The sequence below is a fragment of the Ciconia boyciana genome, chromosome 6 (assembly GCF_034638445.1).
Source record: "Ciconia boyciana chromosome 6, ASM3463844v1, whole genome shotgun sequence".
Taxonomy (NCBI): Eukaryota; Metazoa; Chordata; class Aves; order Ciconiiformes; family Ciconiidae; genus Ciconia; species Ciconia boyciana.
Window position 1 is genome coordinate 66,726,627 of NC_132939.1, and position 26,319 is coordinate 66,752,945.

The 26,319-nt window shown below is 41.2% G+C and overlaps 2 protein-coding genes across 5 annotated transcripts in view; one reads left to right on the forward strand and one right to left on the reverse strand.

Annotated features, from left to right (window-relative positions):
• Window positions 1-2,441: 2,441 nt before the first annotated feature.
• On the reverse strand, window positions 2,442-12,775 carry AP5M1 (adaptor related protein complex 5 subunit mu 1). Of its 2 annotated transcripts, XM_072866185.1 has the most exons (8): window positions 12,613-12,774; window positions 8,090-8,735; window positions 6,320-6,547; window positions 5,734-5,873; window positions 4,896-4,981; window positions 4,680-4,795; window positions 4,312-4,408; window positions 2,442-2,615 (listed from the first exon to the last, which is right to left on the reverse strand). In XM_072866185.1, exons 1-8 carry the CDS (start codon window positions 12,678-12,680, stop codon window positions 2,533-2,535), a joined length of 1,464 nt encoding a protein of 487 aa, XP_072722286.1. In that variant the 5' UTR covers window positions 12,681-12,774; the 3' UTR covers window positions 2,442-2,532. The 2 variants fall into 2 exon arrangements, 1 of the variants encoding a protein (XP_072722286.1); XR_012043206.1 differs by lacking the exon at window positions 2,442-2,615 and having other exon boundaries at window positions 4,680-4,814; window positions 12,613-12,775.
• Window positions 12,776-12,793: 18 nt separating this feature from the next.
• EXOC5 (exocyst complex component 5) overlaps window positions 12,794-26,319 on the forward strand; it is a 29,661-nt gene continuing 16,135 nt past the window's right edge. For 2 of the 3 annotated variants that reach the window (XM_072866182.1, XM_072866184.1), the window contains exons 1-4: window positions 12,794-12,953; window positions 17,901-17,992; window positions 21,611-21,758; window positions 22,167-22,361. In XM_072866182.1, the coding sequence (XP_072722283.1) occupies window positions 12,927-12,953; window positions 17,901-17,992; window positions 21,611-21,758; window positions 22,167-22,361 (462 nt within the window). In that variant the 5' untranslated portion in view covers window positions 12,794-12,926. The remainder of the gene's footprint in view (window positions 12,954-17,900; window positions 17,993-21,610; window positions 21,759-22,166; window positions 22,362-26,319) is intronic. The other variant, XM_072866183.1, reaches the window with a different exon arrangement.

Sequence of the window (26,319 nt, forward strand, 5' to 3'; positions counted from 1 at the left end):
TCCTGATTTAGTTTTTGAAGTGTTTTTTCTCCCTCTTAAAACAGGAAAAATGCTCAGAGCACATAGAGAAACAGTGAAATTGCCTGGGGAACTACCAGGGAACACACAAAGACGCAGAGAAGGATTTAGTCATTTATAACTCCTTGAACTCTGGCTTCCAGTGTTGTCTCCCCTATTTGCTGCCCAGCCCTGGAGGCACCTGAAACCTCTACACACATCACTCGTTTCTCTCCATGCCTCGTGTTCTGCAGGTCATGCCTAAAGGCACCTCAGTCGCGACAGACCTGAGTTGCTAGCCGTCTAGTTTACCAAGCTTACTAAGTTTACTACTAAGCTTACTTTACTAGTTTACTAGCTTACTAAGATTTATGAAGCATCCATGAGAATGGGCCCTTCCTCTTCCCAAAAGACAAGCATAGCCATCAGGCCAGGCTTCGTCTGACTCCTTCTCCGCCAGCATGGCTGTCTCAGTTGTTGCACAAGACTGTTGGATTAAGCCGCGTGACCATTTAACCTGATCTGTTCTGCTGTCCGACTCGTTCATGGGTGCTTTCCAAAGAACAGGACATGCTGCATACTCAAGCCTGCCAGAGAGACCTCAGCCACACTTTTAAAAAAGGCAGCCAGCCTCCTTTCCCCACTTCTCTTACTATAGAGCTGTCCCTGAGCAGGGGCAGAGCACTGCAGCAAGAACATACTAGTTATAATCCAGAGGTTTATGGAGCAAACCTTTATAATAAATCGAAACAGGTGATGGCTTGCATGAAGTTGTAGAAAACTGCTCAGGGTTAGAAAAGAAATATCACCCACCCCCTCCCTCCACCCAAACCTGCACTGATAGGTGTGCCCAAAGTAATCTAGAGCAGCAGCCCTCCAGTCCTGAGCACTGCAGCTCTCCTAACCTTGAGAGAGTTAGAGACATGGACAAGAGGGAAACAAAAAGGAACATGATTTGGGAAGGACTCCCTGCTATTAAGTGCAAGGGGATTCTCTTCTAATGTGCTGTGAATTTTGACAGTCTCACTGTTTCATAGCATTTCTTGGGGAAATGCTGCGAAGAAGAAAAGCCATTCCTCCACGGTGCTGCTGTGCAGAATAGACAGCTCCCATCTTTCTCATGGGTAGGTGGAAAGCAAACACCGCACACTGAAATCCTGTGGTGGGTGCCCAGCGTACAGAACATGTCTAAACCCTTCCAACAGAGAGACCCCCTCTCCCCACTCACACTGTGGCATCCAGGCATGCAGACGACCGTAACAGGAGGGGCTGGTTTCTGGGCAAAATCATTAATTCACCTTTTCCCTGCTAATCAAAATGGACACATCACCTGCGTGAAATGGGTCATAGCATAGCTCTGCCTTATAAGTGTGCGTAGCAGTTTCAGCTGAACGACATGTTTCACATGAATTAATCCACCCTTTAGAACATTTAACCAACCAATTAGATTACTATCTCAATGTAAGCATTTTTTAAATTATAGCTTAAAACTTTTCTCCTTACATAATCATTAATCTTATTTATCACACAGAGTACAGTTAAACAAGAGGTACGGCAGGAGCAGCCAGCATGCTTGGTTATTAGATGGCATTCTTCTCTTCTTTTGTGCTGCTCTCCAGGTTCTCTCAGTTTTTCACCAGCCTTTCAGAATTTGCTCATTTCCTGATAACTTTCTTAGAGTCCATTTCCTGTGTTCCTGCAGATACCAATTTTCTTCTCAAAATTAGAGGCCTGCCTCTATAAACCGAGTCCTTTTCTTTTATGCCTATTTTTCCAAGGAAAATGGCTCAGTGACGTTTTTTGGAACCTCCAGCAAACTTAGCTGGTTTTGCCTGCTCAGAGCTAGTCTTGTGATTTGAAAAACCAGGTTCACACCTCTGGATCCCCACTAACGCTAGCTTTCAGAGCAATGCAGTTCACAGGCATGTATGAAAGGGAACTCAGCACTTCTGCTGACAGGAGCAATAAAGACCCCTGTATCATCTCCACTTTTAGAAGTGCCGCTCATGCCCTACTCCCCCTCTTAAAATTCTTGTAAATTATTGACTTGTACGTATTCTGTATGCATCTCGTGAAAGTAACAGAACTCTTGCTTTTAACTGTCCTGTTAATCTGGGGTCTAATCAGATTCTTGTGACTTCATGACAGGAACAAGACACTGAAAGCTGTCACGTCCCCCGAGCTCTTTGGTTTACAAAACCAGTGAAGTAACTGGGAGTCCTCCCGGAAGACGCCCAATAGTACCAGTGTCTGTATCACTAGGTACTTATTTTGTACCAGTTAATGTTAGAAGGGAAAGTAAAAATGGCCACGGCAAGTACATTTCAAATTCTCTTCTCTAAGCTGTTATCCAGGACTAAACAGTTTAAAACCAACTTACATTTTTAAGGGAAGCGACTTCTTTTGTTTTTCCTCAACAGAAATTTTTAAGCAAACATACAAAGTACAAGTGCTGGAAAATATTTATTTTCACTGTATCATAACATTACTCTCATTAGCTGTTTCGTTTAAATACAAAAATCATTCACAAGCAAATTAGTCAAATAAGGTTTTGTACACCATAGGTGCTGGTGCTTTGGAATTCCAGATGTAGTAATCAGAAGAAATCAGTTCCCGGGCTAAAAAAAAAAACAAACAAAAAAACACACAAGAAAAATAAGCATTACAGGGTGCCTTACAATCAGACATTCCTTCATCCAAGTTAAGAGACTACTAATCCATCCTTACTAGTTTACAGAAAAGGTATAATGGCCTCTTTAAACTGTAAGACTCTTATTATTATTTGAAAATCGTTTCTGATAATGAGACATTTAAAGTCTCAGCTTCAATTACCTTTACTAATGTATCAGTCATGAGCTTAAAATTCAAACAGAGGTTAAGTCAAAAGCAGGTGGATGGCTTGGATTTTGTGCAATGAATATAAATTGCATACTCGATATAAAACATACAGTCTGAAAATGTCGCCTTTTTGTATTACAATTTAGGACTGAATGTGACCTGTCACAAAATTAACAGTGTAGATCAGTTTTCAAAAGGCATTTACAGTCTTCTGCTAACATGACTGACAGAAGTTGCAATAGAGAGACAGCAACAAATAAAAACGCTTCCATTAGACAGTACTGCTCAGATTTAATGAGTGTCTAATGTGTTCCCAATTAGCATATTTTTGGTGCGGACTTGGAAGTAGTCATGTGTTAACTCAAAAATAAGCAGATTTGGTTTCTGCTCCACAGATTCAATGTAGAGCCACATCCACCAAGGGATGTTGGTGTGATGACACTGACAGCAACAGTCCCACCTTGCATGCAGGAGCTGAGTTCTGTGCCTGGGTATTGCCAATCCACGAATCATGTCTCCAACAAAAGTGGCCTAAACAAGGTGTCAGACTAGGGAGAGGCATTCCCTGCTCCCTCAGTAAAAGTTCTGCCATTATGCAGATGTCCTGGTTTTGGCTGGGATAGAGTTAATTTTCTTCCTAGTAGCTGGTACAGTGCTGCGTTTTGGATTTAGTATGAGAATAATGTTGATAGCACACTGATGGTTTAGTTGTTGCGAAGCAGTGCTTACACTAGCCAAGGACTTTTCAGCTTCCCATGCTCTGCCGGGTGCACAAGAAGCTGGGGGGGGGGGGGGGGGGCACAGCCCGGACAGCTGCCCCCAGCTGCCCAAAGGGCTATTCCATACCATACGGCGTCATGCTCAGCATAGAAACTGGGGGAGTTGGCTGGGGGGCAGCGATCGCTGCTCGGGGACTGGGTGGGCGTTGGTCAGCGGGCGGTGAGCAATTGCATTGTGCATCACTTGTTTTGTACATTCTTTTATCATTATTATTATTTTCTCTTCCTCTGCTGTCCTATTAAACTGTCTTTATCTCAACCCACGGGTTTTACTTTTTTTTCTGATTCTCTCCCCCATCCCACCAGGGACAGGGACGGGGGGGGGGACAGAGGCGGGGGGAGGGTGAGTGAGGGGCTGTGTGGTGCTTAGTTGCCGACTGGGTTTAAACCACGACAGCAGAGCATGGTAAAACATCCCAGGGCGAAGGGGAGAGAGAGCCCAAGAGAGAGAGACTGACTTTGTCACTGAGTAATAAGAGATTTCATCTGAAAGGGAGATGCCAGTCCCTACTCCAGGGACACTTTAAACATCACCAAAAAAAAAAAGTACAAAGCAGAAAACAAAATTTCTGGGAGATCCCAAGCAAACCAGGAAAAAGCTTTGTCCAACTTTAGCTACATAATTTAGTCACTGACATCCAGTTCATAACTTCAATACGCAGTTTCAGTTAAATAAATGACATTTTTAGCAACTCACATGCAGTAATTTTGGGTTTTCCTGGTACAAAGATCTGAATAGAATGCTGGTCTACATAACATCCAGTAAGTGTAAAGTCTGGGATCCTAAAATACAGCTATAGAAAGAGAGGGAAAAACACGATCAGATGCATGTTGTCATGCTTGCTGTGCAAATATTGGCAATTTGTGTTACATGCTCTTGGTGTGCAAGCGTACTCCAAAATGACAGGATGTCAAATCCTGTAAGCCAGAAAACAGAAAACTCCATGCTGAGAACAAAAAGGCTAATAATTATGCCTGATTTAAAAACAATGTATCTTCATAGCCAATTTTAAGATAATAAAAAAATGACTACTAGGGCCTCTTTTCACAGAGCCTGAGACTTACTTTTACATAAGCAGTGTTCCCAGTGCAAACATAATCAGTTGGGTGCTCTTTGCCTGCAGTGCCAAAAGACACGGTTCCAGTCAGAGAAACTTCCAAAGATTTAGGGAACTTCTGTCCTAAAGCCAGAAACACCATCTATCAGAAATTATACAGCTGTGCCTTACACTACACAAAACTGACTGGGGGAGTAAGAGTGCACAGAGATATTCTGCTTACCGATGACCCAAACCAGTAGGCTCTTCTCTCGTGACAAATCCAGTTGGCCATAACTAACTTTGTACTCTAATTGAGCGATTGGGCCCCTACAGTGTGACAGAGGAGAAATAAAGCCATTGGAATTAGTATCATTCGGTATTTGTTAACAGCCATTTTGTTAAAGAAAGCAACAAAATGCTGAAAGACATTATTTATGTGCATACAGACAAATCATACCTATCTGAGCACACTGCTAATTTATGGAAAGAAATTACAGAGCAGGAGGAAATCACCATCGTCTCAACCTAGTAATCATAAAAGAGCTGTTGATATTTTACTGGCTTTAGTTCACTCATAGTGTTTTACTAACGCTATGACCAGCATCAGCAACTTTGTATCATTTAATCTTTAAATCTGCATGATCATTAAGTGACAGCATAGTCATGGCAGTTGTCAGAGAGGCTTAAATGAAAACTATCGTTTTAATTTTAAACAACTATATTTTTGATAAGCTGATCTGTAGCTAGGATTAGCAGTCTTAAGGAACAGGTAACTCTGGGTTGGAAGTGATCTCGAGACTTAATCCACCTGGAGGATTGTGGCAGTGTTTCACGTTAAAAACACCACAGGGAAACAGGATGTGCAACAGAAGTATTCAGAACGTTACCAAATATTCTGGTACAATTCTGTATTCTGGAAATTACAAGAATTCCAAGGGGGCTTCCCGACATTTGCAAGGTCAGTGTCCACTGGTAGTACTTTGATGGAGCATAATCTCCTATATTGACTTCTGACAGGTTCATTTCAGGAAGATCACAGAGAAATGGAAGAAATGTATTTAGGATTTATTTATTCTTACCTGTTGAAAAAAGGTATACGAGCTTCACAGTACTCAAAAGAATTCTTTATGCTTTCATGAAGCTTTAAATTAACTGTTATTTTTAACTGTGATCCCTCTTCAATGAATTGATAACATCCCAAAATTGGTGGAACAGGAACCTGGAAAAAACTGTATTCATTCTCAAGATAAATTAACACCATCATCGTAAGATCAGTTATATACTCTTTTCTTTGCTAAAGTACTTTAAAAAATAACAAATACATATTAATTGCTGACTGTGCCAAACTCTTCAGGCTGCTTGGGATACATAGATTTGTGGTATTATGCACTTGACATCTCAGCCTGGATTCATTTTGTCTAGTTCAGGCATCTAAGTAAGGCATTTAAAGTAAGAGCAGCCATGCCAAGCAGTCAAAGGTACTGGCACCTCCTGAACGTGACTCAGATGACTCAAGTCCTGGAGTGCCTTCCAAGCAGTTTATTATATAATAAACATTCTACCTGCCTGTATCGGACTGAAACTCATTCAGACATGTTCAACAACACAGGTATTTTTATTCCCATTTGAAGACTGGAAAATAATGAGGGTCAGGGATGTTATTACCTGGGAAGTGTAGTAACACAAGTTGAATGAATCTGAAGGAGGAATGAAAGGAAATTTGTAAGGTCCATTATACACAGAATCATCCAGTGGCTCGGCACTACTGGACATCAGCATGGCAGGGTCAACAGAAGTCACACAATGATGGACCACGATATCTTGGAGCGGAGGACCATTAGTCGGGAGATTCAAACTGAGGGTTACGCTTGGTGCAGATCCCTCTATGTCACACTTGAAAAAATGAAGTCAAGAAGTTATTCTAAAATATCTCCCTCAAGTCAGAATTAGATGTTCAAAAATCGAATACAAGCTTTTAAAAAAAAAAAAAATCACACTAAAAATTTTCAGCTAGCTTCAAACATTGGTACTGACAAATACTTCCAAAACAAAGTCCCTTTCCCATTTCTGTAGCCTTTCCCACAGTAGGGCTAGCGACGCGGTCTTAGCTAAATGTCCCTTAACTGACAAGTACTCTTTAGCAAGAAAACAGCAGATAAGCAAGCCAAGGACTTACTGCATAGCTACATCATTATGAGTGTTACATCAACACACTTGGTGATAGTCTAATTAATTCAGTTACTTTTACAACATCCGCTTAATGGACTCAAGCATGCTATTAATGGCCACTGTGGTCCCATGTCAGCTTTCTCACAGCAACCACGTGCAGCACATCCATTGTCTCGTCCCTCTGTCTGCCAGCTCAGCAAAACACGATTACACCAGGGCTTTCTTCTTATGTAAGGCCATCCACTCTGCAAGATGACCTAGAAACGTGTCCCTCCGAGAGATGGAAGCTGTTCACCCACATAATCCCTACCAGCATGGCTGGTGGGAAATAACCCAGTCTTCAGAAGCACAGTACTTAGGTTGGCTTCCTTTGGAGATGAGTATCCCACCTCTTGCAAATAATTAAATTACCATGATCCACTTCATTAGGTCTTTCTCCTCTTAAAACACTAGCAGTTACAAATACAATGTACTGTGATAATACAGTGTGCTTCCTAATCATAATTCAGAACGAAGAATGTTAAATACAACAATTATAGAAAAGACAGATTTCAATGTATTTCATAATTCTTATTGATCTATTTAGTCAATATTCCCCAATTTTTAATATTAAAAAATGAAAACCATTGTCACATACAAAAACATTCAAAATAATTATACAACCAGTTTCTTTCACCAGATTCTGTATCAATGGTTCTTATGCCAGCCAAACGAACAGCATTTATGGATTCAAAATGTTGTTGTAATACAATAAAGTAGGATAGAAGATTAAACTTTCATTTGGTAGGAAAAGTAATGAAAAATGCTCACGTAAAGACACTTGTAGAAGACACATTCAGAAGTTCTGTTTCTAATCATTATTTAACACATTGCTTATTAGATAGCTGGAAATAAACTTGCTGTTAGTACTACCATTTCTTAGTCTCTATATGCAAAGACTGTATGTAATGATTTCTCCTTATGTCACTTAAAATAAGAAAAATTTGGGAAAATACATGCAATGTAGCTACTGCTGGAAATTTAAGTCCCATAAATAGTTACTGAAAAAATGCATGAAGCATGCAGGAAAAAAAACAGTGAAGATCAAAATAAAAACCACTGCTAATGCATCAGCCTAATATGTTATAGTTCATTACACTTTGAAATATTACAGTATTAGAAATTCACTGATCACATACCAAAGTAAAATGCCATGAGTATTTACTTTCCCAGTGTGCTTGCATGAAAAATACTTTGGCCAGACGTGCCCACATAAAATGCTCTCACCTTGCAATTTACAGCTCCATAAACTTGCCACATGTCCACAACATCTCTTTTGTCGTACTGCATACACTTGACTTTTTCAGTGATACAGACATTAACCTGAGGTTTGCCTTTATATGTGTTGGATCTCCAAGCCGGTTGATTCTCATCTGTAGGCATTTCCTGAATGTCATCAAACGAACTGTTTAAGCTGCGTATGTTTGTGTTTAAGGGGGTGCCAAGCGGACAGGCCTGTATAAGCAAATTTCGAAGCTGGCCTATTTTCGCGCTCATCTCAGCTTCATTTTTCCGACTTGGAGAGATGTAGTCCACGATGCCTAACAAAAGAGCCAGTCCTTGTGAGAGCCCACTAACGGTGAGGAGGGGTGGCCGTGGCTCCAAGGTCTCCTCAACTAGTGGAAGACATGCATATATCAGACCACTCTTCTGAAAAGCAAGGACGGGCCAGAGATCCCCTGCTTCGGTGCGAACTGAGTATACCGACGAATGATTGATTCGAGTACAAGTATCTCGATGCTCCACAAAAATATGGTCATCTATGAGTCTCAGTTCAAAAAGCAAGGCTTTAAGAAAAGCGCTGTCAGATGGTACAGGCACATGTGTTGACCCGTTGAAGGTCTCAGCGCGTATTTCAACGGTGGGGTAACGTCTGTGACAGAAATAAGAGCGTTTTAGCACTACTCATCTTTTCCCACCCAAAATACTGTACCAACAGAATTCCTAGAAGCAGAACCGAGCAATCGCTTTTCTGGCTGTCAGAGAATGCAAAAGCAATATAAAAAATCTTTGGAATATGGATATAATCAAGGATGGGTTTCTCTTAGGTATTCAAATAACTCCCAAAGGCCCCCCGGTCCTACAAGTAACCTTGTTTAAGTGGAAGCCAGCAGCGTCCCGATAGAAACAGTGACAGGATCAGAATCTAAATCTTTGTCAATAAAACTATTTCACAAGTAATTAGGATTCATTCTAGCAGGTGGATTTTTACTGGAAACTTTGAGCAAATACATTCACTCATTTTTTAAATAAAATGTGAATGTGTCTGTCCACCCCTCCTGTTGCACAAAGGTATAGGATGTTTAAATGACACTAACGAACCCAAGCATGAATCACACCAGTGCAGCGAAACTTCAACAGCAAAAAATTTCTAAGAGGCGGGATCACACTGAAGACAAGTTTTGACACATTTAAGAAAACAGATGTCCCACATCATAAAATTCAGTTACAACAGCTTTTTGTCTAGTTACAGTATGCTACTGCTACAGCTTTGCTACTCTACTAAATACTATATTTGAGACAGTATAATGGAAGTTACTTATATATAGGTTCTTCATTACTGTTCTGAGCTTACACAATTGATCTACAGCAGTTCCTTTAATTGATTAACAGGATTAACTAGAAATCTTTATAATATTATAAATACAAAAAGATTTCACTGTACATAAGTCCATTTTTTCCACCAAGAGCTGCACGGTTTGGGGGGGGGAGCGAAATGGATTCCACACTCCAAGTGCAATATATGCGACTTAAAGCTGTTATGACTGCTTCATAATTTCTTTTTTTACTTTTGAGTATTTAAGATGTAATAATGCTACAGAGACAGAAGGTTTTGTACATTTTAAAACTGCTATGTTGCATCAATGTATATATTTCATTTCAAATTTCCTAGAGATAAAGTTTGAGAAAAATCATACTAGCTGTTTAATGCTACATCTGGGATTTTTTCTTCTGAAGCAGTATTATTTTTTTAAAGGAGAGAGGAATGAATTTCTTCTCAAGCTAACCGAAATTTATCAAGAGGAACTGAAGATTTGTCTTTTAATAAATAGCCGAGAAAAGAAAAATTATTACTTCCACTAATGCATTGGTTTTCATACTTTTTTGGAATTACAGACTCCCCTGAGTCTCTCTTACATTAAGTTTAATAACAGGCTAGCTTTTCTACATTCTCTTTCATGGATTCCCTTAGTAGTTATCCACGGACCCTCAAAGTGCCTATCACAGGTTACACGCCAGGCAACTAGTTAAATCACTTTATGAATCACCTTGTAGCAGATCTGTTCTCAAGCTGCATGTTTGTTTGCACTCAGAGCCACGCTTACACACAAATGCAGGAGAAAAAATGCACAGATACTTAAATGCCTTCATTTATTCCCCTTTTTATACCATCTTTTTAAATACACGTTGACAGTCTTTTTCTTAAAATTGTCATGGAACTTGTAATCCCCGCAATGTGGTACTTTGCTTTATCTATGACCTCCATGTGTAGCACTCCCCTTCTGCTCCTGAACACTTGCATGGTTCTTATCCTGTTGCCTTTAAGTCCCACCTACACCATCTTTTCTTAACTGAGTAGCAGAGTCTCCTGCTGGAGGCAGCTACACTTCCTCAGGCTTATATTCAGTGACTGTGCTTTTTTGTTTGAGTCTTAATCAGGCGTCTAGAGCTTTTTTTTTTTCAGTAAGGAAAAAGCAAGCATAGGCAGAGAGAAGCCAGAGCTACGAGATCCGTAAACAGGATACAGATGACAGTAAAACGCCTCCCTGCAGTCTCACATCTATTTTGAAAAGCAAACAGAGTGGTTTTGCAGCTTGAAAATTTATGACGACTTCCAGAGCAAGGTTGTTGATAAGAGCCTACATGTAATTGGTGAGCATCTCTTATTTTTGGTTGATGCTTCCAAAACAAAGGAAGAGGTGATATTTCAGTCTAGTTTTGTCTTACTTATGTCCCAGTCTGCCTGCTCTGTTTGCTGAAGCTGTCCCCATGCCACACCAATCTTCTCCTCCCACTGAATCTTCCCAGCTTCAGCTGAGTCATTAGATGATTAGTTAGCCTTTCAGATCTCAGTTTTTCAGTATTCCCTTCTAGAAAGTGATGAAAAATTAAAAAGATGAAAGTTTCCAGGGATGAATGAGCTTTGGTGATTCAAGAGAGAAACCATACTTGTTGCCTGAATTAAGTTATGATCAGCTCAAAAAAAGTGGAATGCTTTGATGTCCCAGATGTCTTCTCTGAGGTTAAAGATCAGGGCTCATGTATCTCCAGCTGAGTGCGTAAGTCCCGAAACCAACAGTTTCCATGTGATCCGGCATTCTTTATATTGTCTGTGTGCTTTGTTGAATTTAAGGTCAGTTAGGAGGATAAACTTGGGGTTTCCACAGCCCTATTATTTCCTCTGGGAACTTGAAAGATCTAAGTCTGGAAATCACTTGAAGTATCAAGTATAGTTTGCCCTTTTCAAAGGAGCACTATTCCTTGTCTCTGCCACTTACTGTGTGACAAGTTACTTCACATATCCCTGTCACTAGCCCCCCTTTCCTCCATGGTGATTACACTCAGCTTTTTGGGACAAGGCTTTCTCTTTCTCTGTGTTTGTAGAGGGGAGGCCTCATCTCTAGTCTTGTAGGTAATACAAGGACCATAATACTAATCCTAAAACAATCAGAGGAATGTCCAATGTAGAGATCTGTCTGCACCTGAAGATGGAAGATAGCCTACTTGCTCTTTTTTTTTTTTTTACTCCCTTCTAGGTCCTCTCTTCAGTTTTACTGAATTCAGACTAGGACTGTAGGTCATGTCTCTTTATCCAGGTCTCAGTATTTGTCCTTTCCCTCTCATTCTTTGGAATGGAGTCCTCTGAAACCACAGAGAGTACACGGAAATGCCAACAAATTTTGCCAGACCAACAAAAGCAGCCTGCCTAGCCCAAAGTCTTACTTAAAACTCAGTAAAAGTTCAAATAAAAAGTCCTCCTTTGGTTCACTGACTTAAAAAAACTGTCTCTGTATGCAAAAATTAAAATCAAATGGAAAGTTAAATTTCTGCCTGAAAATACTGTACTTTTAGCATATACAGAACAAGCAATATACAGAACAAACAAACAACTTTTAGCAATACAGAACAAGATGAAGAGCATATAAGCAAAACACATGCTTTCTACTTTGCGCATGTTGTTCATCTAACAGTGCTTCATAATCGCCACCTTGTCCTTGTTCCATGTAAGGACAGAGAAGAGCTCAGTAAAATCTTTACAGTAACTAACAGAAAGAGGAACAGAGAAAGAAAAGTCACGCGCAAAATGCAGAAGTTGTAAAAAAATATTTAGGCCGTTGTGAAGAGCACATTATCTGAACCTAGAAATTTTCAAACCCGGCTTGAGAAATGTGCAGTGGCCATCGGCGCTTTGAAGAGCGAGGGGACTGATGAGGCACCAGACTATTTCGCTATTTCGGCATCTGCTTCGGGGCCCCGAGGCAGCCCCGGCTGCTCTGAAAACACCGGCGCCCTCCCACGCGAACCTGCCAGCTCTCTCTCTCCCTCTCCCCCCTTACCAGGGCCAGAAGCCCGACAAGACGCGCGGCCCGGCGAGAGGCCAGAAAACCCCCGCCGCGGGCCGCCCCGCCGAGCCCCGGCCCCCTGAGGGCACTCGGCCCGGCCTGACCCGTGGGCCTACCCAGCCGCCGGGCCCGCACCCCCCCCCGCCCCGGTCTCCCCAGGCAGCCGGCCCGGCGCGCCGCCGTTACCTGGAGAAGAGCACGGTGCCGCCGGCCGCGGAGTCGTGCCTGAGGAGCCACAGCGCCCGCAGGGCCATGGCGCCGGCGGCGCGGCGCTGAGGGCGGCCGGGGCGCTGCGGAGGGGCCGCCGCGGCCGGGGAGGGGCCGGGAGCTGCGCGCGGCGGCGGCCGCCCGGCGCAGGCCCATTTCCGGCGGGCGGAGGCGGCGCCGCGGCGGCTGCTGCTGCTGCTGCTGCTGCTGCCGCCGGGGCGGCGGGACACAATGGGCGGCAGCGGCGGGGCGGCGGCGGGTCGCTGAGGAGCCCCGCCGCCCTCCCTGCGGCCATGGCTACCACGGCCGAGCTCTTCGAGGTGGGTGCGGGCAGCGCCGGGGCTCCCTGCGGGATTCCCCGGGCGGAGGGGGCCGCGCTGGGCCCGGGGGCGGGAGGCGGCGGCGCGGCGGCGGTGGTGGTGGGGCCGGGCGGCTCTCTGAGGGGATGCGGCGGCCTACCCCCGCCGCGGCCGGGGCGCAGCCCCCCGGGCGAGGTCCTGCTCGGGCGGCGAGGCCGCGGGGAGGGAAACGGGCCCTCCCGTCCGGGGTGAGGGCGTGTGCGGGGAGCGAGCGGCGCAGCGCCGGAATCTGAGGAAACGGGGTGTCGGTGCGGGGGGGCTGAGGAAACGAGGTGGGGGGAGCGTGGGTGATGCCCCGGGAGGATGCAGCCTTCACCTTCCCTCAGGCGAGGGCTTTCGATGCCTCTCACGCCGGGGTCTCCTTCCCCTAGGGCTCCCAGGTCTTTGCAGCAGGTGGGGTGCTGCTTTCAGCAGGGTCACAGGCCATGCCAGGCCCGACCGCCAAGCAGATAACGTGACTCTTCTTCTCCCGAAGGGACATATTCAGTTGACCCCAGCACCATGGTATCTCAGCGCAGCTTCTACTTCTCTGAAATAAGGAAATAACTTTGCCCTCCCTTTAGCCGCTGTGGAACTGAGGCACAAGAAGCCAAATAGCTTGCCCAAGGCCGTGCACGAGCAGGGCAGGAATATAGCAAGAGTCTGGCAAATTTTTCTCTTCTGACCTGGACCACAGGCTCTCGTGATGTGACCTGTGATTAACATAAAGTGTTTGTCCCCACTTGCTAGTGCATGGGGATGTGGTATCGTTACTAGGTATCCTGTATTTGCTCTCTGAGTCACTCAAGAGCCGGTTGTTCATTTGGTGTGTTAACACTGGGACACGCTTTGCCCAGCCTTCAGGAAAGGTCTTCCTGTTTCTCTGGAAGATCCTTTAGCTGTGGTTTATATAAATGCATTGTGTGCACTTGTATTTATGAATCACTGTTACGACACATGAGTGTTATGACTCATATCTTTTGGCTTGCATGGTTTAAAAAAAAATAGCAAGACTAATATACCATGTTCTAAGTAGCTAGATTGCCAGGTTTCATACCCTCTCTACACCCCTCTAGCTGTCCTAGGAGTCCATTGATGTCTCAACGTGATGACAATGTGGTTCTGTTCTTTGTGGGATGTTGAATGTGAGATAACTTGGATGTGGAAAGAAAACTGTATGTTTTGGCTGCTTTGTGTCATGCAACAATTTGTTCCATTTTGCAATAGCAATAAAGATGAAATTGCAAGGTAGGTGAGACCTTTGTCTAGAGACAGGGCTTGAAATTATGTTTTCCAATATGGAAACCAGTATTTCTTTCTCCTGTTTTCGCTTCTCTTTCGCTCCAAAGGCAAGAGAGGTATTGTGGACGTTCACTAAATTAATGTTGCCTACTATGTTAGTTTGAAGTCGCTGCCATGAAGGTTAGAACATGAAAACATATGCTTATTATGGGAGTAACCCTGAGCTGCATACTGAGGGTAGTATCTGCCTGCAATGTTCGCATGAAAGTGTGTTTGAAAGTCATTTTCAATATAGATGTGTGACATTGCATAGAGGGGTCTGTGCTGAAAATGGACACAACATGGACTCAATTCTCCCTCATATAACTCCAAGCGTAATTTAACAATTATTACTTCTAAACTGGATTTTAATGTGGCTAGGTCCAGTTTAGTTTCATTTATACAGACCAGATCAAACCAGGTTATCATCCACTTTAGGCATATCTCTTATTAAATCAGTAGTATTGGCTGAATGGATAGGATCACGTTAATTCATCTAGAGCTAGAGGGAAGTTCAAAGCTGGGAAGAAATTGACTGTTGGGGCTCATCTGATAACAGGCAAAGGACTTGCAAATGACATTTGTAATAGTTGATTTTCAGCTATTTCTACAGAACTGGATAGGAGACTTAAAATAGGAGTTAGGCTGTCAGATAGCTATAGGTAACCCTATTATCAAGATAGTATTAAAAAGAGCAAATGTATATGGAAGGTATAGATATACAAACAAACCTAAAAAGTTTTAGATTTGCAATGGAACGTGTGAAATCATGTCTTAAAATGACATCGTTGAACTTCATTTATTCTTTGTAAATAAAAAAGATTATTTTTGGCACACCCTTTGTGAAAATTTGGAAGAAAAAACTAATTTTGTTTCTCTGTTGGTGCAGTATTCTGCACATAATAATATCCCCTACGGTTACTATTTCTTAAATAATAGAGAACAGGGTTTCAATGATAAAAAACTGAAGGACAGGTCTCCTATGTAAGTGTTGTTGAAAACCAAGTATTTTCCAGGTTATGCCCCTTTAAAATATTACTACACCTGCATGTATCAGTGATTCTGCCCTCATTTAGGTCTAACTAAACTAACTAACACTCTTTGCTGATGTGTCAAATTGTTAAAACAAAATGCAGGTTCATAATTTTTGCAGAATAGCAGATGTTGCAGCAGGAGAGAGGCAGACTGGGAGATGGGGTGAGCATTGCGGGAGAAGGGGACGCACGTGAGTGCCCGCACTATGGGGAGGGGAGTGGAGGGGACTGGGCTGCTGCCGGTTCTGTTTGGCTGGTTGGGTGGCACTAAGTTTGGGGTTAACCCACAGCGTTTGTTGCCATGTGCCTGGCTAGTTTTTGGGATGCAGGGGAGGGAGCTGCAGGTACTCTGTGTACACGTGCACTCAAGGGAGCTTTAGAGGAGGATAGAGGCATAATGGATAGAGCAAGATTGGCATTGTAATTTTTTTTTTTTTTGAGGGTCTAGGGCATGTATATCAGATTTCCTTAGAGAGGAGCCTTTGATAGGCTTGCAGCAAAATGTTGTTTTGCAAAAGAAAGAAAAAAATTCAAGGTCATTACGTGTGTGTACTTGAAGTATCTTTTCGTGCGAACATCTGAAGGAAGGAAGAAATGTTATATACACACAGAGAGCATCAGTAAACAGTGTACCCTTTATATAGAGTTCTTCCATAGTGCTGTACTTGGCATTGGTATCCTTGTAACTAAAGTGGTAATCCAGCTGAATTACGGGATCTTCAGAGGAAAGATTGTGGTTGTGATTTTCATATAAAGGAGAAGTGCTGCAAAGAGCCATAAGGTAATTAGGAAGCTGGAGGACTCCCCTGAAGGGAATGTTACTGTATTGAATGGCTCATTTCACCTATAATTAAAATTGCAAAAATGTTCCCGAACATTTAGATGTAAAGGTGACATAAGGAGAGAATTTACACTTGGTATGAAAACACTGTGTTATAACTTTTCATCAAAAGGATTCATGTAAAGGAAACTTAACATTGTATATCAGGAAGAACTGGGTTAAAGAGATGAGTGACTTGTAGAGAAATTGTATGTGGTATCATCCAGTTATTTTTGAAGCTTAACTAAGGAGGCTGAGCAAAACACAGTTACTCTAGTCAGTCTTTGAGGAGTTACTGGGTGATCTGTTGAAAGGGTGAAGCTTCCGTCCTGTCTAGCAGGATTCAGCACGTTGCAAAGTATATTTAAAAAAATTTTATATTTGTGTTTGATAGCTGGCCCTGACTGGACAGGGCATAATGTGTTTTTGAGGAATGACAAACCTTGAACTGCCAATATTTGCTTTCCAACCCTTGTTTTTTGTTATTAAAATAATACTATAATGCTATTTTTTCCCTCCCTATTACTTCTGACAAGGTTTTAGACCTGTTGATACAAGAACTGATTTGAGACCTGTGGAGGTCTGTTTATTTTTTATTATTTTTATTTTTTTAAACCAAGCTTTATCAATAGCAGTGGTGGCATGTTCACATGTTGCATTGTCAGAAATGAGTTGTGGCAAATACCACTATTAACCAGAGCCACTCCTGGCTCTGTGTTAGGTTGTGTTTCACAGTTTTAGAACCATTGCTGCATGTAATTTAAAAGCTTTCCATGAAATCCTGGTGGTTGTGAGAACACTTTGCTTACTGATCTTAGATGTGCTGATGTTAGCACCTAAACAATACTGTTAGATTACCAATGAAGCTGAAGTGATAAATACTAGTTTTTTAAAGGGTAGGTGTTGGACTGTATTTTGAGTATTTAATACTAACTATGTGAAGAGATGTTTGAGCTGGCTGAAGTATTAGGCCAACTAAAATAGGAGCTCTTGGTGTTATAATGAGGTCTCTGCCTTCAGAAAATGTTGTTGGATGGAAAAATAATCTTAACTGTTCATCATTGTGTGGTATTTTTATGGAAGATCCAGCAAATATTATGGAAGAAACTTGAGTAACCTTGTGTTTTTAGCATCACTCATGCCCTGTTTTTCCTTCTTGGGAAAGTCAAGTCCATCATCTGTTTTTATGCTTGCTTTGGTTTTTTTCCTTTTTATCTGCTTTGTTTCTGCAGCTGCAGTTTGTTGCATAGTGTCTAGTGGCAACCTTGCACTGTTTTTGCCACGGGGCAGTGCCTTGGTCAGTTCTGCCTGTAATGCCATGTTGTGAACTGCTTCAGACAGTTGAGCAACTGCAAAGAAAACTTACTTTGCCACGTAATTTTTTAGACAGATCAGTTCTCCTATCTGATTTGCTGCACAGCTGACAGCTGGGTCTCGTGATGTAGTATCTCACATCAGTGTAGCTGCTGCATGTTTCAGATGCTTTGTAATGACAAGCCATAAGCTCACCTGGAAATAAGGACAGGTAATTTAGAGCCAACTCTTCATAGACCTGCAGCAAATTCTTTGCTAGTAGTCTGGCAATCTCTAGACTAGATGTTCAGACCCACCATATTAAGAACAGTGTTCTCTATATTAAATATGTAAACATAAGAGGTGATGGGGTAATTGTCAACACTGTACTTGCTCTTTATTGTAATAAAGCTTCCAAACGCTTTCAAAATGATGTGTAAGCAGCTGCTTAAGGAACAACCTGCTGTGGCATATTGTAAGGAGTTTTTATTCTGTGGCTAGGAGCCTTTTGTGGCAGATGAATACATTGAACGCCTGGCATGGAGAACACCTGGAGGAGGTTCCAGAGGTGGAGAAGCTTTTGATCCGAAAAGGTAAAATAAAATTGCATAATGGTCAAAGTGAATGTATCTCTAATTGTACTGTTTTATTACACATATAACAAAAAGCCTGTATGTAGTGTTGCTGTGTACCCAAGGAGGCTTTCATTTGGGAGAATTGCTAGAATTTGTGACCATGAGCCAATTATTCAGAACCAACTATTCAGTAACAAGAGTAGGGAAAGTCACTTTCTGATTTAGACCTTTTGAATGAAGGAGAATTGATGTTGTTTGTCCTTGTCAGGCATGAATGTTCTAAAGCACTAGAGCTGCCGGATTAAAGCATAATATGAGGCTTCACTGCTATGATAGTTAAGTCAATTTAATGAGTTTCTTGCTAGTTTAGCTCCCTGAGATGGCTTGTTAAGACCCAGTAGTTTACAGTCCTGGTGCAAATAAAAGGCACAAACAGGTAGGATGGGAAGAAAGGCAGGAACATGGCAATGTTGACTTAGATTGTTTTAAACTGAATTTGTGTAGTCTGAATCAAAGGAACAGCTTGCTGCTGCTGAATGGAGATGGGCTTGTGCCCCTCTTCCTTGCTCTTAGCTGCACACTGTGCTGGCTCATCTTGAGCTAGCTCTAGGCACGTGATCTCATGATAAGCTAATCTAACTCACTAAAATGTCAGAACACTAATCTGACAAGAAAAAGAAATCAACTTTTTTTTTTTTCTAGTTGGGTTAGCAATTTTGGGGGACTGGAAGAGCCTGGGAGCGGGTGCAAAGGGAGGAGGCTGTGTGTCTGAGCAGGTGGTGAGAAGGAATGTGGGTGTGGACAGGAGCTAGGGTAGGGGAAGTGGGGAAGGAGGAGGTAGTGCAGGACCTTCTCTTGTTTGTGGTGAGCTGGCTTGGCTCTGAGAAACCTCACTTTAAGAAGCCAGCTCTCTGGTTACTGGGCCAGCATTGGGTGGTGCATTGGTAACTCAGATGCACAATTTTATACAGCAGTGTTCAACATCTAAGCTTCTGTACTCCAAACTTCTGGATCTACTTTTGTTTTGAAAGGAGTGACTGTTTCAAATATGCTGTTTTTTAGCTTTTGTACCAGTATTGGTGTTCTTTTCGAGAGGTAATTAACTTAAGCGTTTTCATTTTTGATGTGATTATAACTTGGGAGATGAGCTTGACCTTCTTCTTGTTACGGTTATGGAATGCTGTTGAGCTAGCAGGCTCAACAAAAAGTTTAGCTACCTGAATATTAATTTAGATTATGGTGATATGAATTAAAAAGTGCAATAGCTGTTCCTTAGTGACTTCTCGTCTACAGGATCTTATTCCAGGTTGAGATTGTTTGTAGTAATCTGAGCTAGAACTCTTAAGAAGTTTAGGAATTACTAACTTCATAGACAAGCTGCTGTAGTTCTAAAGCAGATACAAAAAGCTTCATTAGCATGGTCAAAGGACATTCCTTCTGGAGCAGTCTGGCTCTTTAGAGGCTATGAGAAGAGGAAGGATGTTGTTGGAGTTCTAGCAAGGTGCCTGAACCCTTGACATTCAGTCTGGGACTGGTATCCCATCCAGAGCTTTACATGTGAGTGAAGCAGGAAGAAGCCTTGAAATACACAACATTGCTTCCTATAGCTCATTCCCCACAGTTGTGCCTGGTATATACTTTAGGGTAGTTAAACTGCATTGGTATTGGTACAAATCATTAACCCATCTTCTATATTTCTGCTGGTTTGCTTGTGTTAACTTCTGGGAAGCACTTTCGTATTTTTCAGGACAAGTGGGAGAATACTGCAACAGTAAATGTTTCTTGTGCGAGCATCTCGTATTGGGCAGGGAGCCAAAACTAATATCAAAAAGAAACAGATCTTTTTGGTGTATGTTTTTTCTTTTCCGTTTTTAGAAGATGATGGTTTTGTTTGGTAGAAAGAATGTTGGATTCTTTATTCTGAGAAACCTGACCAGCAGCTACCTCTTCTACTTCAGCATTCTTTCCTCTCTCACTATATTGAATACTTTTGCTGAATAAATGCTGAGTTGGCACAATACCTGTTCAAAAAACAAACCCCAAACTGAACTGAATCAGCTAGTTAAAATTAATAGAAACTATCTGCACTTCTCTAGGCTTTTGTTTGAAAGAATGCTTTGTCACTTACTATCATTTACAGAAGTATTTTTAAAATAAAATGTAAACATAAGTCTGTTCCGTGTGGTTTTCTGTGGAATCTAATGCAACGTGCTTACTCTTGGGCCTCTGGCAAGCAGGAAGTGGAGGAAAGAAGTCATAAACATCTGTCCCAATCCAGTTTTCTTTAATAAGTTGTGCCTTTAAGTCACTTACTGTTATAAAGATATCACTTGAAATAGGTTTTTCGACCAATACAGTGAGCAAAAAGGCAGTTCACATGCTCCAAGCAGCAGGGTAAAACCCATTCATTTTAGCAGCAGAAGTTAAAACTGAAAATTCAGTGACTCTCCATGCAATTAAAGAGAATCACATTAGTATCATTTAGGTGTTGCTCAGAGAAGGCTCTAGGTGTTGGCCAAGAGAAGTACTGTGGTTGTTACTGGGAAGGAGTCATGTGAGGGTAGAATAATACGTTCTACTTTTCCTTTCTGGTTGCTGAGAGTGTCTAGCCAGGAGAGGAACAGTGTGCTCATTGTGCTTTTCGGCAGCACTGCAGGTTGGAAGGGCTTCACATTCACAGTATACCTTCTGAATAGAGTATATGTGAAAATGCAGATTCCAGAGTAGTCTAGAAAGAGCTCCTTGGAAGAGATTCCCGTTTCCTCTCCTGTTCTGCTTTGACGTTAAACTTGGACAGCAGAGGTCTCAAATCTTTCCTATGTTTTCAGTTATTAGCATGAGTTTTATGGCTATGGAGGATCTGGGAATAATCCATTCCCGGAGCATCAGTGACTGGGATGTTTAGAAAAGTATAAGCTGAAAAGATGACTGGAATGGGACAGAATGGACAGAAACAGGAATGAGAAAGAGAGAGACATTGAGAATGGAATGAAAAAGAATAGAGGAAATTTAAGAATGCATTCAGATGTACTGTGTTTGGGAAGAGTAAAATGTGAGTCTGAAAGAAAAATCAAAGTGATGGGAAAAGGCAGAAAAAAACCCCCTTAAAATGGTATATGTTATAGGAAGAAAAGAAGTAAAGTCAAGAAGCAACATGGTGATAACCAAAACAACATTATGAGACTATGTGATTGTATTCATTGCCTATTAATAGGATGCTGATTTACAAGTTTACAGTAACATGTGCAGTACGGTAGAAAATATTTTCCTGTTATAGCCCTTATATTGAAGGGATGTAGTGGCCTAAGCTCTCTTTGTCCTTATGAGACTTATTTAGGGAAGATGGGGATATAGGGATTTTTGTACCTGTAGCAGAGCCACGTTCTTGAGTGATTGGTATTTAGGTATTCCTCTCTCCACTGGCCTGCCTTTTATGTGATCACATAGTTTTTATGTAGGCATAGAGTTCTACACAACTAGGGTGATGTAGTTTAAAACAAAATAGCGTTTGTAAGTTAGACATGATTATATCAGCCTTGTAGGCAAGTTCTTTTCTTTGAGGTTTTTTTAAGCTCTCTGCAGAAGACAATGTCTTGCAAACTAAAGTCTGCTTTCCTGTATTTTATTTTTAATCAGATTATTGGAAGAATTTGTAAATCATATCCAAGAATTACAGGTAATGGATGAAAGGATTCAGAGAAAGGTGGAGAAACTAGAACAGCAGTGCCAGAAGGAAGCGAAGGAATTTGCCAAGAAAGTGCAAGAGCTGCAGAAAAGCAACCAGGTAAAATCTAAAGAGTATAGTCAGTGCTAAGCTGTGCAAGTTTTAAAAGCATCACATGCTCTATTAACATTTCTTGGTACAGCATGCTACTGTTTGAGATAAGAATAAAGAGAGTTTGATGGAAAACAATTTCCCCTGTCAAAGGGGGCTTATCTGCATGCTCCGTTAATGAGTGTTAGCTATTCTGAAAGTAGCGGCTCTTCACAATAGTTTAAAGGAAGACACTAAACTTTAAGCAGTTGTGTGTACTTAATTAGTGGTTCTGAGTAGTTCTGTAGTTCTGAGTTACAGCACCTGGAAAGCTGATGCCTGCATTTCACTATGCTTCTCACTGAAGTAAATCTAGCGTTTCCTAAAGTACAGTAAATGGAAATAATGAGTTTTGTGTCCATGTCTCTGTTCTCCCAGGTTGCCTTCCAACATTTCCAAGAACTAGATGAGCACATCAGCTATGTAGCAACTAAGGTCTGTCACCTTGGTGACCAACTGGAGGGGGTAAACACGCCACGGCAACGGGCTGTGGAGGCTCAGAAGCTGATGAAATACTTTAATGAGTTTCTGGATGGAGAGCTGAAGTCTGATGTTTTTACAAACTCTGAAAAGGTAAGAGCTGTCAGCGGGATGAAAGCAGTTCAAAGCAATAAGCAGTACTGCCCTAATTACAAGCTGCTACCATGACTTACCATGGTCAGACTTCAAACCAGTGAGTGACTGACTTGTTAAAGTTTCATTGTTCTGAAATGTAAATTAACAACACTAGGCTGCAGATTGCTGATAAAGCATTTGTATTCAGTGATGCTTAATGTGGCAATGTTGGCATTTTTCATTTTATGAAATTATCAGAGATTTGAGAAATGCTGGGAGGGCAACTTTAGAGTGCATACAATATCTGCCTTTTTCCTTTGAACCCCTTGCCTCAGATCCATCCTGTAATGCAGAACGTTTCTGAATACCACTTCTTTGTGAAACTTTACTCTGTTGGGTCAGTCCACCGGCCTTGGATACCTTTTTGTCACAGCATGCCTTTGGGCTTTGTATAGTCCTGTGGTTATGTCTCCACCCTCTGAATTTAGAGGAACTGGGCAGGAAAACTTCAAAGAAATGTTAAAGCATTTTGGTTTTTTATGCTTCAAGAGTATGTTCATGAAGCAAATATAATCTGAATGGTGTGGCTAATAGAAATAAACTGAAGGAAAAGTGTCCAGCTGTCAGCAAAAGGGCACATATTAGATTTCCCTATGCAGTTTGAAAGATAAGTAAAGTTGTTGGTTTGGGGGTTTTTTTGAGGTGTGTCCTGAAGAATCTTCCCGCTCTCCTTAAATTATATACAGTGGTATGATTGTAGTCAAGAAAAAATTACAATATATGGGAACAGCAAAAACTTGGTTTGCACGTTCAGAAAAAAATGTGCTTGAAATGCAGCTCATAAAGGATCTGAGAATAAGTTAATAGTCATCCCCTTTCTACTGAGCTGAAGGTTTCTCTCAGGGAAATGAAAAACTAAATAATTTGATATAGTTGTATTCCCAAGAAGTCAGTTGCATAGTGACTTTCAATTCATGGTCTGTGGATATAGGGTAATTAACTGTTGATAGTTTGCCCTAGTCAAACCAGGTAGCACATAAAAACTTCTTTGACTTTCTAGGAAAACAGAAAGGTTTCAACATAACAAAAGTTCTTCTATGGACAGTCTTTTCCAGATCTGCATAAGTTTTTCTTTTCTGCGCCCCCCCCCACCCCCCAAGTAGAAATAAAACATGCGTTTTAAAAATATTTAATGGCAACATGGTAAATAACAAAGCGTAAATTAAAGAGAATTGTGTTTTCTGCTGAAAAGTGTCATATAGAATTCAACTTTCACTTTACTTATAACTTAAGGTTTCATAATACTTTCTGTTGGAAGAGCTGAAAAAAACAGGTAGATAAATAGGGTAAACCTGGAAATTGGTAAACAAATCCATCTTTATACACCCTGAAGAATAATAAGATATTCAGCAAATCTGGAGGAAGACATATGTAGTAAAGGCCAGAAGTCTTCTGCCAGTCTGCAGAGGAAGTGTGTGGGAACACAAACAAGATTTTCTGGATACAAGTTACCTTACTGAGGCTAATTTCAGTCAAGGTGGGTTAGTACTGTTCTGTAACTTTTTGTCTCCCAGTTTAAATAGCAAGTAGAAGTAGTGTTTATAAAAGAACCTGTCTAGACATGTGCTATCACATCTTAATGCATCTTTGAACTAAAAATAGTTTTAAAGTATGAGATAGTAACAAATACTCTTAAATGTAAAACCTTAGTGCTTTGTCAGTGCCTTCTGATCTTTGAACTGATGTGGGTTTTAGATAGAGTTTTGGAGGATGTAATGATTTTTTGTACTATGCCATCCCTCACAAGTGTGGGTTTTTCTTTGGGATATTGAGGGCAGGGGATACTGTGAAAGGAGAGGCAAGAAAAGAATTCTAATGCAGTTATTTCCTAGGGAATTAATATTTTTCTCAGTAGTGTCAGTTCTTAAAATCTGTTGGATTCCTTTTTCCCCTACACTCAAGTTGTTGCTTCCCACATTACTTTCTCCTAGCCGTACAGAGTAATTTCTAACTTACCATCTCTGTGAACATTTTTCCTTGCTGTCTTGTCCCATGTTATGTATTGTGTGTCTTCATCCTCTGAATCCTTATAATTTCCCTTGCACTGCCAGCTAACGAGTCCCTCTCCTGTGCTCAGGAGTCTTGAAGTGAGCAAATCACTCCAGTTAAAACAGTTAAGCTATCAAAATGATCTAGCAGCTCACTTGTTTATCATTTGATAGCATTGCCCTGTGTTCAATGTGTTTACTGTTATTCTTACATCCTTTTCTCCATTTATGTTCTATACTCAACATTATTCCATTATGCCTTTTAACTTGTTTATAAAAATATTTTGTGTTAAAATTCTCTCTTGCCATTATCTGTCCGTGATTTTTCGGATTTTTTTCTAGATATGTTACAGCCTTGAAGTTGTATTTTAGAGAATCTATATTTATTTTGATTTAAGAGTTTACAGAAGCCCGATTCAATTAAAAATGAAATATGTCCAGATTTAAGCAGAAGCCATGGAGAATTGATTTGTCATGGCTTCTGTTGCGCATGAGAAAAAGCCCTGAATTCAATAAAATCTAAGTTAGTTAACAGCCATTGTGTGAAGGAGAGACAAAAGAAAATATTGCATTCGTGAGTTGTTTTGTTCTTTCTCTTTTTTTTTTTTTTTTGGTAACATCGGTGTATAACTGCTAATATATAGACTATTCTAATGACATCAGTATTGATCATGATTGTTAGTTAGGTATTAAGGTTGCTGTAAGCTAATAGAAATAACTGCTGTTTCATTGGATTTATTTGAGGAGCGTAGCCACTTTTGACTTGAGGCTATTGTAAGCTGACAGTTCAAAACATAAGCTGCTCTTAATAAGCAGAATGGATATACTTTGAGAGCCCCTATTTTTGCTGAACAACCAACCTAGCGTGATGCCTGTGTTCTGTATTCTTACCTGTGTGTCTTGTTCTATTCTTTAAAAGTTTTAATCCCAACCTGCTCTAAGTGGTGGGAGAATAGGATTTCATTACTTCCTCTCCTCTCACTCCAGTTCCCTGGAACATGACTAACAGGAAGAACAAGATAAACTGCATGTTCTCCATGTTCTCCGTTGTGTCAACTTCTAAAGGTTTTGCTTGAATGTAGTAGCTGGAGCTTTTATCGTCCCCTTCGAGGTGCCTTCCAGTCACCAAGACAGTATAATAAGGCTTGTAAAACCATCCCAGAGCCGTGTCCAGTTTGGGCCAGTCAACACTGTGTGCTTAAATCCACTGAACTTCAGTTGCAACCAGCTGTGTTTCCCCACATTTTCAAATGGGTGTTTTCTGTAGTTTTAGTCGGCCTAGTGAAATAGTCACTAAGTGCTAACTAGGTGCACTTCCCATGCCGACTGATCGTGGAAGAATAAATGATAACAGGTTTCGCTGTCCAGGACAGAGCAGAAGTTTGCATGCTGCGTTAACTTTATTTGTTAGCTTTTGTATTCGTGCGACTATTCATATTTTGTAGATGCATGGGTAGCTAACTTTCGTCTTGATCTTTGCTTTGGACCTCAGAGTTTATAATTTCTAATACAGCTTCCATTTCTCCTTCCTTGGGAGAATGTGAGGTACTCCAACTACACTCTGCTTTGTTCCCCTTTTTCCCCTTCCTCCCCTCTCCATGCAGAGCACTATCATGTTTTTTTGGATACAGCTCCACAGCTAATTTCATCAATTGCAGAGAATTCCCCAGTGCTTTTCCTGACACGTCTGAAAGGGTTGCTAGCCATTTCACTTCTGAGTTCAACAGAGATCTCGTCTGGTTGGGTGTGATTCAGTTACACTTTTATCCTAATCCCTTGTAAAGTATAATGTTGCAATTCAGCCAGCTCTGTGTTACAGCTATATATTTTATTCCCAAATAGAAGGGTGCAAATTTTCATGAGATTGCTCTAGCAACATTCTGATCTAATCAGCCCTGAGAATCTTTGGTCTGCAAGCTATATGGCTA

Bases quoted from the DNA above. Each gene is read 5' to 3' on its own strand.
- AP5M1 (XM_072866185.1), bottom strand. From the start codon at position 12,680: ATGGCCCTGCGGGCGCTGTGGCTCCTCAGGCACGACTCCGCGGCCGGC. The intron at 4,796-4,895 runs GTAAGCAGAATA...TTCTGGCTTTAG, and splicing joins CCTACTGGTTTGGGTCATCG to GACAGAAGTTCCCTAAATCT. The intron at 4,409-4,679 runs GTAAGTCTCAGG...CTCTTTCTATAG, and splicing joins GGAACACTGCTTATGTAAAA to CTGTATTTTAGGATCCCAGA.